The sequence below is a fragment of the Sinocyclocheilus rhinocerous genome, unplaced genomic scaffold (assembly GCF_001515625.1).
Source record: "Sinocyclocheilus rhinocerous isolate Xijiao unplaced genomic scaffold, SAMN03320098_v1.1 scaffold953, whole genome shotgun sequence".
Taxonomy (NCBI): domain Eukaryota; kingdom Metazoa; phylum Chordata; class Actinopteri; order Cypriniformes; family Cyprinidae; genus Sinocyclocheilus; species Sinocyclocheilus rhinocerous.
In genome coordinates this window covers 612,374-625,466 of record NW_015643169.1, presented here as the reverse complement: position 1 = coordinate 625,466, position 13,093 = coordinate 612,374, and the positions used below count along the sequence as shown (strand labels likewise).

The 13,093-nt window shown below is 35.4% G+C and overlaps 1 protein-coding gene across 1 annotated transcript; it reads right to left on the bottom strand.

Annotated features, from left to right (window-relative positions):
- Window positions 1-836: 836 nt before the first annotated feature.
- Window positions 837-13,093, bottom strand: ugp2a (UDP-glucose pyrophosphorylase 2a). The gene is made up of 10 exons (XM_016574363.1): window positions 12,672-13,093; window positions 11,799-11,926; window positions 10,507-10,614; window positions 7,349-7,534; window positions 5,459-5,592; window positions 4,134-4,431; window positions 2,828-3,025; window positions 2,502-2,744; window positions 1,237-1,341; window positions 837-1,160 (listed from the first exon to the last, which is right to left on the bottom strand). The coding sequence occupies exons 1-10, from the start codon at window positions 12,685-12,687 to the stop codon at window positions 1,053-1,055; spliced, it is 1,524 nt and encodes a 507-aa protein (XP_016429849.1). The 5' UTR covers window positions 12,688-13,093; the 3' UTR covers window positions 837-1,052.

Sequence of the window (13,093 nt, the reverse complement as noted above, 5' to 3'; positions counted from 1 at the left end):
ACAGGCACTAGGGTGCATGAGTTGAGACTATGAATGTCTTCCTAAATGTTTTCCACTAGTACTGAAGTCATGATATTGCTCCATGTACAAATGTTTTTCAAGTCTGCTGTGTCTTTAATAATGTTAAATGTTTGCAGCCAGCAATTGGGAAACAATTTGATTCATTTGTAAAGTGCTTAACAGATTGATAGAAAGATTGGGATGTGTTGTTTTTGAAAACAGTTTAAAATATTTTGAAATTGTGCAGCATATTTGTAAAATGTAAAAATAAAATATACTTTTATGATCTGAATATAATTTAGAAGTTAATGTTTAAGAATTCAATATATTATTGGCAATATATTATACATTATTGGCCAATTTTGAAATGTTTGCAGTGAGCAAATTGTATTTATTTGTATTTGAAATGTTAAAAAACATCATATATATATATATATTTATAATTTGGTTACACTTTATTTTACCATGTCCTTGTTACAGTGTAATTATATATTAAAGTACTGAGTAATATTAATTAACTACATGGTCCTTACTATATGGTTATGGTTAGGATGAGGGTTAGGTTTAGGGTTAGTCGCATGTAATTATGCATAATTTACTGTTAGTAAACATTACATGCAGTAAGTACGTGTAACAAGGACACTGTACAATAAAAGTTACCTAATATTTATAATATAAATTTCATTATCATTAATAGAATGATAATTCTAATGCTTTTATGCTCACTTGAGTTATTTGGTAATTACAAAAAAAGCAACATTTTAAGATCAAAACACTCATTTCTGTTTTAAAGTGAACAGATCATTTTTAAAGCGTCGTCACCTGTTTCCATCCTCTGCCATTTCTTACACTTGTCTTCAGTGTTTTATTGAGTGAGCTACATAGCAGCAAGACCAGTCTGTTAAAAACCCATTATACAGCCCTTTGTAAAATTCACTGTCAAAAGCATTTACAGTAAATTCTGATTGTTTTCATACAGGCATTTAATGCTAATCATCAGATGGACACACGTTTCCACACACACACACGGTTGTGGTTCGGTTGTAAAGGCCTCAGTGGTCCAGGATGCGCAGGTTTCCTGAAACAATCTTGTTCTCTAGTATCGCTCCGGCCGGGATGTCGATTCGGTCTCCATGATTAGCAATAATGATAACCGTTCCCTGTTGTACGGAAACAACGAGTCACAATATGTACACACAATGTGTGCAAACTCTCACAAATGTCAGACATCCGTACCTTGAGTGTGACTTGTTTTCCGAAGGTAACGTCTCCTGAAACAGTCAGGTGATCCAGTTCCAGCATGTCTGGGATGCTCTCAAACCTTTTCAGGAAGTCTCGAACCTGTGCAATTATCATGCTGTCTAATCAGCATCTTGATGTGCCACACCTGTGAGGTGGATGGATTATCTCGGCAAAGGAGAAGTGCTCACTAACACAGATTTAGACAGATTTGTCAACAATATTTGAGAGAAATAGGCCTTTTGTGTACATAGAAAAAGTCTTAGATCTTTGAGTTCAGCTCATGAAAAATGGGGGCAAAAACAAAAGTGTTGTGTTTATAATTTTGTTCAGTGTAATTTAAAAGGACTCAGTTACTGTACAGCTTTTTTAATGTTTCAGGCCTTACAGACACGGTAGCTTTAACTGAATTCTGTCTGTGAAATAACTAACTTTAACATTTTCAGCCATTTCTTTGATGTTTTAATTAAAATAATATAAGCATATTAAATATATGAAATATTTTATCATTAAAAATAAATAATTTAAAAGTATTTAATTATGGAACATCTAATTGAATGTTTCTGGCTTTAAAGACGCAGTAGCCTTTAAATAATGTCTGTACAATAACTTTGGCTTTATTAACATTTTTGGTAATTTCTTTGATGTTTTAAATATAACAATATAAAATAAAATATTTCATTAAAATAAATCATTTAAAACTAATTAATTACATTTAATTATTATGTCTAGAAAATGACTAACTTTAACATTTTATTTTTTATGCTTATTTCATGATGTTTTAAACATAATATAATAAACATTTTAAATATAACAAATATTTAATTATTACAAATAATTTTAAACATTTAATAACTAAGTTGATTCAATGTTTCTGGCCTTAAAGACAGTAGTTTTTAACTGAATTACATCTGTAAAATAACCATTTTCTGCTCATTTCTTTGATATTGTAAATTACTATAATATAACATATACAAAATTAAATATTTTATTATCAATATTATTTAAATATTACTGAACAGCTAATTTAAGGTTTCTTTAACTGAATTACGTATAGGAAGTAACTTTAACAACATTTTAACGTTTACACTAATTTCTCTAATGTTGTAAATAAAATTTATACATTTGAAATATATTATATAAATTGCCTCTCGCAGTATATTATTAAGGTACTGAGTGCTTTACATTAAAGTCAAGCTCTCTCTTCCTGTCTAAGTGGGCGGAATAAGCAGTACAGTGTAAAAGTCCTTAGTGAACCTTACTTTAGTGAAGGAGCTGCCCAGTTTGACGTGAGGTGTTGTGGGAAACTCTCTCTTGGGGCTCATGGTCAGAGAGCCCGCGTTCATGCTGTACAGGTTGGACATGACCAGCAGGAGGTCCGAGGTGGTTTTGACGGGCAGGAAGCGGCTGCGGGGCACGTTGATTCCGAGCACGTTGTCGAAGCTCTTCATGGCAGCGCCCACAGCCGTCTCCAGCTGGATGACGTTCAGACCGCCGTCGAGAGTCTGAGAACAGAACCGAAGCCCGTTTCACACACAAACCTCTACACAAGCATTGCTCTCTGTAATGGAGAAGGCATGATGGTCACCTTAGGGTTAACAATGATCTCCATGTCCATGGCGTTCTTCACGTGAAGCCTTTTAATGGCCGGCAGGCTGATCCACAAGTTGTTGGTGTTGAAGATCTTGAACTTGGTGACTGATTTAAACTCGTCGACGTGAGCTTTGGGCACCTGTGCGATCTCCAGCAGCCTGAGTTTACCGTCGTACTGTGTCAGCGTGCCACCCTGAGAGAAACAAAAAAACGGATGACTGGCATTAGCCAATCAGCTTTAAAGCCCAGATATACTCGCTCTTCACTTTCAGGTTTGAAATCCATGAGCAGCGGTTTACTGTTAGCCAACATCTCGATAACCCACGCCGATGAGAGCGGCATTTAGATGAATGTGTAAATATGTGCTGCACGCTTTCCTCTCAATAACAAAATAAACACACAACGAAAAGGACACCGGTGAGAAAACAGAGATGCCCAAAATTGGCCCATGATGACCATTGATTTGACCTGTTATCATGCCATATCACAAAAATTAGAAGAAGAAAAAACATGCCATCAAAGCATATCTTCATTTCTAATTTATACTTTTTGTTTTCTTTCTCTGCACTGAAATGTAAAAAACAATACATCAAGTGAATTTGGTTTAAAAAATATTTACATTTATTTAAATTTAAACATTTAAATTTAATAAATTCAACTGTTTAAATTTTTGTTTAATTAAAAATATTCAATGTAATACATTTTAATATTATATAGTTGGATATAACGCGTTTCATTTTGGATCTTCAAGTTTGATTTTTGGCCCTTCGTATTAAATAGTTTGGCCACTTCTGCTCTGAAGCAAGCAGCTTTACAATATTAAAGAAAAAACAGTGCGTGTGTTGCTTTCAATTAGAATTACAACTTCAATTTCTACTATAAATCAGCTCTCCAGTGTGTTCATGTTTTTATTCACGGACTTCTGACCTCAAAGAATGCAAGAACTCCAGAGCACAACTACTGATTACATAATCGCTTGAACCAGTGGTAGTTTGAAGGGGTTTACCAGCTGGTGCAAGCTTTTTTTGAAAAGTCCGCTTTGGCAAGCTTTTTCAAACTCCCGACCAGAACTCCCAACTGGCCTAATTTTGTTCAAAATGACATTACACCAGTCTGTTCTTCAGTATATCAGGGCCTTTGGAGGACCATTTCAACCAAAAATGGTAATCAATTATCCCTCAATTCATTTGAAATCAATCTGAACTCATTCAACAAGAAATTCTGAAGAACGTTCATGCTGCTTTTGTTTTGTGTTCCACAGAATGACAGGAGCTATACGTCTGCATGGTAACCCCACTGACCTTCACGTCAGCTCGTGTCTTATCCGTGACCTCCATGACAAATTCGCAGCGTTTGTCACTGGGCTGGTTCATCAGGTGGTTCAAGATGTGCAGGTCCACCGTGGCGCCCAGGTTGTCAATGTTGGACACGAAGATGTACTCTTTCCCTTCTGCGATGAGCTTGTCCAGCAGGCCGGAGTTGAAGAAGCTGGTGTAGATGTCTCCATGGCCAGGCGGGTACCAGGCCTCTTCATTCTCACCGGTCAGGCCCATGTTAGTGGCCACGGGTAACAAAGACTCCTTATTGATCCTGGGATACCTGTGCAGGACAGGAAAACAGACAAGCTGACAATGGAAAAGCAGTCAAAGCTGTGGACTAACAGCTCGCATAAATGTGTGAATCAATCTTGAAATACTAATACCTCAGTTACTGATGTTTATTGTAAGGATTGATGTTCCCAAAAGCTGGCTGATAATTTTTTGCATATTTACAATATATTTGATATTTTGGGGAGATTTTTAAATTATGCCACAATTATTTGTATGTAGCCATTAAGTGTTTTGCATTTGAAATATAACATTTTTTATATATATATATATATATATAGGGGATTTTTTTAGAATATACCACAAATGTTATTTTTATGTAGATGTTAATTGTTATGAAATATAACATTTTATATTAAAAAATAAATACAAATAAAATAAAAATAAAAAAGCACTCAAACAAAATGATTTTCATGACTTTTGTTCCATTAACACTCTACTAAAATACTTAACTTGATAAAATATGAGTACCGTATTTTCCAGAAAATATCATAAGTCACATTGGCTCAAAATAGCAGATAAGTCACATCAGTGCATAGGTCACATTTTATTATAACACGCAGAAATAATGTAAAATAAATTTTACATTAAACAAAATTTTTATGTAAAAAAAAAAAAAAAATCACAAACATTTACATTTACAAATATTATAAACATTGTATACATATTGGGACTCATTGTATTTTAGTTCTCGTCACTCCACAACCAATTTAAATTTAATTTAGAACAGACAGCGAATGAAAAATGTAAGTATAAAGCAAACACATTATTCATTTTACACAATATTTATTATAAATGTTAAGCCTAAATTTACTTAAAGCAAAACTGAAACGACTGGCATGTAGGAAATGTGCAATATAAATAAATTTGCACTCATGTACCTCTTTCATTCAACGCATGTTTTGCATGGCTTTATATAAGTCACAGCATGTTTCACATGATAAAAAACTGTGACTTTTATTCTGAAAGATACAGTATGTTCATATTTGAGAAGCGCGCGCGCGTGTGTGTGTGTGTACCTGCTCTGGTTGAAGGTGTGTATCTTGACGCGGTGATGTGTGTACTTCTGCAGGATCTTCTTGGTGTCTTCATCTGTGTTGAAGGAATTCATGAGCACCAGTGGCACATCTGCATTATACGACTTATTCAAATGCTGAAAGAGAGAGATTCACACAAGATCTTTAATTTGATACACCAATAATTCTTCAGCCACTTCCTTTTCACTGTCCTTGTGAATTTTTTTAAAACAAATATCAGGACTGTAAATTGAAGTGCTACATATTTTGTTTGCTATAGCTTCAATAACCTACTGTATGACCATTACACTAAAGCATGACACTGCATAAAAGACGCTCAATTAAATGATTCTGGATGTTAAAATAAGTTGTTGTTGTTTTTTTCCAAAACTAGGAGCAAAATTTGTGAACAAAGAACGAAAAATGCTATGGCTGTTTGTGTGCAGGTTATGTAGTAAACAGTATGTCACGTCACTGTAGAGCCCTGGATTTGATCCCCATTTTAATGTAAAGGGTGTATCATAGGTATTACATAACAAAATAGTATTTCTCAAGATACTCCTCTAAATGCCTTCGATTTTGTCATGTGGAAAAAACCTGATATTATGCAACTTTGGGGTAAACAGTCATTGACACAGAGGGAAACCTTTACCAAGGTCTGAATCTGCAAATACAGTCTTAACTCATTTGACACAGATCGTATAGAAGCCGAAAAAATGGCTAAACCCATGTACTTCACACATCATTCACGGTTGTTCTAAAGTTATACACAATTATTAAGTATTATGTTCAATTATAATTACTTATGTTCAAATCCATATACAACAAAAGTTTGGGGTCAGTAAGATTTTCTTTAGAGGAATTAATACTCTCTTTCATCAAGGATGCATTCAAATGATTAAAAGTGACAATAAAGACAACTACAATGTTACAAAAGATTGCTATGGTTTTTTTTTTTACTTTCTATTCATCAAAGAATCCTGAAAAAATATATCAGTCTCCACAAAAACAAAGCAGCACAATTCAACACTGATAATAATCAGAAATGTTGTTGAGCAGCACATCAGCATATTAGAATGGTTTCTGAAAGATCATGTGACACTGAAGACTGAAAATTCAGCTTTGCATCACAGCAATAAATTAAAATATATTCAAACAGAAAACAGTTATTTTAAATTGTAATAACATGGTGAGCATAAGAGACTTATTAACAAAATCTTACTGACCCCAAACATTTGAACAGTACTATAAAACATAACATCATCGCTTTTCACTGGAAACATATCAAAGTCCCTTTAAGACAAGTCACTTCACTTTGAAACGCCTCTCAGTCATGCAAGTGCAGATCCTATCTCTATGAATGGGGAAACAAATTCTCCAAAACTGTTCACCAAGCTTATGATTAAATTCCATATTTAAAATCACCAACGGAAAAAAAACCAGTGTTAAAAATAGCTTATTTGTCAGGCTAGACCAGCCAATAGGCATGTCTCAGAATGCTGACTGTTTCTATAGCAACCGGAGCTTCTAACAGCAGCTGCAGTGATGCGCTGATTTATCAATTAGCGACTGGCTCTTTTATTGAGAAGGCGGGACTATTGTTTGCATGTTATACTTTCTCCCATTCATAAGTAATAGGAGAGCACCGTATTTGGTATATCTAAAGCAGTGATGGGCAAACTTGGCCCTTCCAGGCCACTTTCCTGCAGAGATTTGATCCAACCCTGATAAAACTCACCTGCCTGTAGCCTTCTAGTAGTCTTGAAGACAATGATTAGCTGGTTCAGGTGTGTTTGATTGGGGTTGGAGCTAAACTCTGCAGGAATGTGGCCTGGAAGGGCCAAGTTTGCCCACCCCTGATCTAAAGTCTTTGAAACATATGTGGTGTAATACCTCGATCTGCTGTACGGTCAGGTCCAGGAAAGTGTTTTCGTTACGGACGCTGATGAGACTTTTGGGTCCTTTGCAGCCCATGCTGGTCCCCAAACCTCCATTGAGCTTCACCACAGCCAGTTTATTAAGGCTGGACGCCACATCGGCAGGAAGACCCTTCAACTCGATCTTCTCATAGGGCTGAATCTGTTGAGCGAAATACACATGCAAACTGAGCTCTATGATTTTCAGCTGAGATTTACATATCAGTACACCAGATTAGGAAACACAGAGACGCATTATCAATCACTCTCTCAGCATACAGAAACCTTGTGTGGAGTGGACTGAAGAAAATTAATTATCTGAAGTGTGCTTTTTTCATACTTTTCACTTGATTAGAAATGTTCTGCAGGGCTACAATCTGGTTTTATTAGAGGAAACCCTTTATGAAGATAACAGGACACATATTTTAATCAGAGCAAAAGGTTTTGGGACATATAATTAGGCTGGAGAAAGACTTGAGTTGTTTCATTTTTGAGTGCAGGGTTTATTTATTCCAGTCAAACAGAGCAGAGCTGATAGTCCTTCAAACTGACCTCGAAATATCTCCTATTTTGCAAAGGCATTAACCTTGAGATCATGACATGAAGAGCAGCAAATTGTGAGCGCTACTGAAATAGAGACTTGCATACAATGTTATTCTGTATGAAATATGAGCTGACTTGAATTTGGGTGTGCTGCTTTTGATAAGAGCTTCCTGCCTGCAGACCTTGCACGCACACACTGACCTCATGAACCATGAGCTAAAATTGTGTAAAGCGTTCTTCCTAGTTTCCTCACAGCAACATTTATGTCACACGTTCTGGTGAAGCTTAACTTGTACCAAACAAAATGTCAATAGATGCTCTTTTGGATTGGAGGTAAATTCTGAAAGAGTACATACAATTTACAATATATTGATACAATACATTGAAAACAACCTGTTTCTCTTCATATAACCCCTTTAAAAGAAGTATATTCAAGGTGACTAACAGTAAAGTTAAAATCACAGGTTGAATACAAGGTTTCGAACCGCCTCTCTCTTGACTGCACGTCTGCCAGTGTGACCAAACAAAACATCTGAGACGTTGAGTAAGAAAACTAAACACACACAAATACTCAGCTGACCGATCAAGCATCCAGCCAATGAGCGCTTCCATGGATGGGAACTGAAATTTCAACCATTGAGAATTACGCTTTAAGCTTCAGTGCTGATCTAGAAGCAGCTGTGATGTTTATTTCGTAATGGGTTTGATGAGTCTGGATCTACTGGAGCCGATTTCAGATCACTCGTCCTGCATTACTATGTGCTGTAACATGAGTTTCTCAACGGTTCGTTGAAAAGAAATGTCAGCCAAGTTTGTGGGATGCTGGAAGTGCTGTGCTATTCATAGTCTAACCTTCAGTGTGGGGATATTGTAGAGGGGCTGTGGGTTATTTGGGGAGGGGATTAACAGGGAAATGTCATGGACTTGATAAACCTCACATACACCGACTGCTTTCTCGCTATACAGCGGCTTTGTGTATGTGGTGATAGGAAAGTTTGCGAAGCACATGTAGACTTACTTCAGTCCTTCAAACAACTCATATCCTGATCAAATATTTAAAGTGCCCCTATTATGCCATTTCGAATATTGCCTTTCATGCAGTGTGTAATGTAGCTGTATGTGAATGTAAACAACCTGCAAATTGTAAAGCTGAATAAAGAATCAACTCTGAACAGCCTGAATGAGTCGTCAGTAATTCGAATCCCAATTCCGTGATGGCTACACGTCACGGGTAACACATTTGCATAATGCTATGTTCTATGTTGGCCGGCCGTGAACAGCTTGACCCGCCCTCAAACACTTGTTCATGTCGAGAAGATGCTGTGTCCTACACTGTGAAAGCAAATTTGTTTCATTTTCACTTACGAAAGATGAGGCTGCAAAGAATCAGTGGTTAAAATTCATTTTCTACACACACAGCAGTACAACCCCAATCTTTTTTTGTGTTTTTTTTTCTTTCCTATTGAGTGTTCAAAATACATAACTATGGCAATGGGCGTATCGTTTCCGACACACACTGTAACTATGGCAATGGGCGTATCGTTTCCGACACACACTGTAACTATGGCAATGGGCGTATCGTTTCCGACACACATCCGAAAGATGAGGCTGCAAAGAATCAGTGGTTAAAATTCATTTTCTCCACTGTACCACAGCAGTACAACCCCAATCTTTTTTTGTGTTTTTTTTTCTTTCCTATTGAGTGTTCAAAATACGTAACTATGGCAATGGGCGTATCGTTTCCGACACACACTGTAACTATGGCAATGGGCGTATCGTTTCCGACACAATTAAGAAACCTTAAAAATGGCATAATAGAGGCACTTTAATATTTTGTAAGATAATGATATAAAAAGGACATGGAAATTGGGATTGATAATAATCTTGTTTTGAAGTAAAAAAAATAATATTTTTTCCCCTTGCAAATATATAAATAAAAATAAATTAAAAGTTCAGACTGTTTCAGTAAATCATTTCATGAATTTGATTCAATATTGCTGTAATATTAGATAACAGACTGGGCCATCTGACCAATCAGAGCAGAGTAGGCTCACAGAAAGGAGGAGTTTAGAGAGACTGAATCTTAGAACTGCTTCAAACTAATCGTTTGAGAATTGTTGGAAATTGAGGTGATATTAAACGCATATTTTGAAAAAATTAAAGCATTTTTTGACCTTGCATGCATGTACACTTATTGTAGGAGACTCCCAAAACAATATTAAGAAACCTTAAAAATGGCATAATAGAGGCACTTTAATATTTTATAAGCTAACGATATAAAAAGGACATGGAAATTGGGATTGATAATAATCTTGTTTTGAAGTAAAAAAAATTATATTTTTTCCCCTTGCAAATATATAAATAAAAATAAATTAAAAGTTCAGACTGTTTCAATAAATCATTTCATGAATTTGATTCAATATTGCTGTAATATTAGATAAATACTTCTGTAATAATATGTAATATCGCTGAAAAAAATCTATTTATATAATTTTTTCTAGCTATGTTTTAATATCAAATTCTTTATTACTCATCCATTGCTCATTTATTACTCAGAAGTCGCATAAGGTATTGTGCAGTCGTTGGCCTCACCGAGTCTTCGGGTGGTCTCTGGATCTTGGCCCAGTCAATAGATGGCCCCTTCTCCTGAAGGAAACGGTGAAAGAGCTTCTTGAAGCCCTCAAAGTCCTTCCTGGAGATCTGCAAGAGGCACAAATAAGCATATTGCAGTTAAAATTTCAGTCCATTTTTCCCTTTTTAGGATGTTTAAGTTCAATATAATGTTTATTATTTCAGGGCCAATAGTGAAGAATAGCCTAGTTTTTCTATTTGAAATCAACAAATCAAAATTAGTCACACCGGAAAGGCAAGCATTTGTGAGGATTTTGGGAAGCTTGTAACTAACGTGTATTAAACCTGGAATATTTAATTTTTAGTTAATGGTTTATTAAATTAATTAAATGCTTTAGAGCTGAATCTGAATCAACACATGTCAGTGTGATTAATCAAAATCCCTAATTTCCTGTATAACACTGTGCAGCATATGAGCATAATTAATACTCTGAAGAGTCTGGTGCTGCATCATGGGCCGATAGGCTGTAATTAACACACACCTCCTTCATTAGGTCACCATTTCATGGGCTGCTGCATAAAAACTAATTAATGAGACTAACTGCATGCTGCGTGTGTCATAACTGCTCACATTAACAGCAGTTTCATTGTGAATAAACAACTCAAACTTGGCTGAATGATAAAGATTTCCAATCTGTGCATCAGTCTCAGTTCATTTCCAAATTAGTTTTGTAAGCAAATATTAGTGGGTCAATGACAAATAACAAGGTCTTCCGATATATTTTTTTATCCCGTTTAAAATGCATGTACCAATATATAAACATTTTTATGCATGTTAGTTACTTAATGCATTTGATTTAATGGCTTTAAAAATGTCTACAAATATTTTCCTTATACCATGAATACAACAAGTGAGGGTGCGGCACACATCATAACCATTATATAACAAAAAAAATTCAAGGTAAAAATTCATTCAAAAATGTATTCTTTCATTAATAAAATAAAAACATACTGGGCATGACATACAGTTATGGGGATTCTTCTGTCATACTGTCTGCATGATTTGCATTTATAACATTCTTGAATTATTTAATAGATCCAGACAAAAATGAGCATCACATGATTAACGTTACTTTAAAGCACTGTATGTCTACAGCTTGTTCCCATTCTGCTAGGTAAACGTGTGTGCAGTGATATATTTGGAAACATGCATGAGCTGGAGTTTAGATGTATATGGAGTCAAGGACAGAAGCACCACTGGAACGTGCTTGTCACCTCAGCCGAGCACATAGTTTGCAGGACAAGGGTCTTACCTCCGCCTCTGATGGCTTGGCAGTGGTCAGCAGCTTCTCCAGCTCTGTGTGCATGGAGTTCTCATGCTGCAATCTCAGCTTCTCCTGAAACTCCACCATCCCTGCATTAGGGCTGTTTCTATACAGATCTACACACATGCAAACACAGGGAAAGAAAACATTGACAACAACTTTAAATGCCGTGATGACATTGCAACTGGTGATTATTGTCATTCACTATTTCGTTCCACCATGGTTTTTGGTTTTCTGAAGTGACTTGGGAGTATAATTTAAATAATTAATGTAAACAACCAGTCAAAAGTTTGGAACAATTAGAATGTCTTAGAATATTTTAAAATATTTAGAATTAGAATATTTTTTAAACAAATCTCTTATGTTCACCAAGGCTGCATTTATTTGATCAAAAACACAATAAATACAGTAATATTGTGAACTATTATTACTATTATTGAACTTTTATTATTATTAATAATTGAGCACCAATATTAATTGATAATTTACCAGCAAATCAGCATATTAGAATGATTTCTGATGGATCATGTGACACTGTAACAACGCGAAATTTCAGTTTTGCATCACAGGAATAAATTACATTCTAAAATATATTTAAATAGAAAATAGTTATTTTTTAATTAAATTATTAAATCAAATTAAAATTAAAAATTTAAATTAAATTGATTGCCATTTTAAATTGAAAATATCACAATATGACTGTTTACTGTATTTTTGTTTAAACAAATGCTGCCTTGGTGAGCATAAGAGACTTCTTTCAAAAAATAAAAATAAATAAATTATAATAATTATTCCAAAATTTTGACTGGTATACTGTATATCACCACAGTACTGATTTGTAAGGCTGAAGACACCACTTACCAGCAACAACATACATGTTTAAAAAAATAACTTCTGACAGCTCTCAGGTTTAAAAAACAGTATATAGGCTATCAATCCTGAATTGATTTCACCAGTCCAGAAACGTCCGAATCACCAACCTAATACCGTTGAACAGTTTCTACTTTTGCACTAGATGAAACTACAACTGTCTCAATGTAGAGGCAGCAGTCAAAAAGACGCTTTGAGAACCTCAGATCTACTATATAAAAAAGGAAAAACTACTAAGACTAGTGTTCAAAACCGTGCAACCAGCTCCCAGCATCCGAACTCGAACCGAACCCTCAGTACCGCCTCGGCTCTTTTGAAGTCAGATCAGATTTCAGACAGATTCATGCACAGGACATCCGATCAGAGCTTTGTAACGCACCGCTGAAGGAGATGCGCAGAGAGAGAAGCAGCAG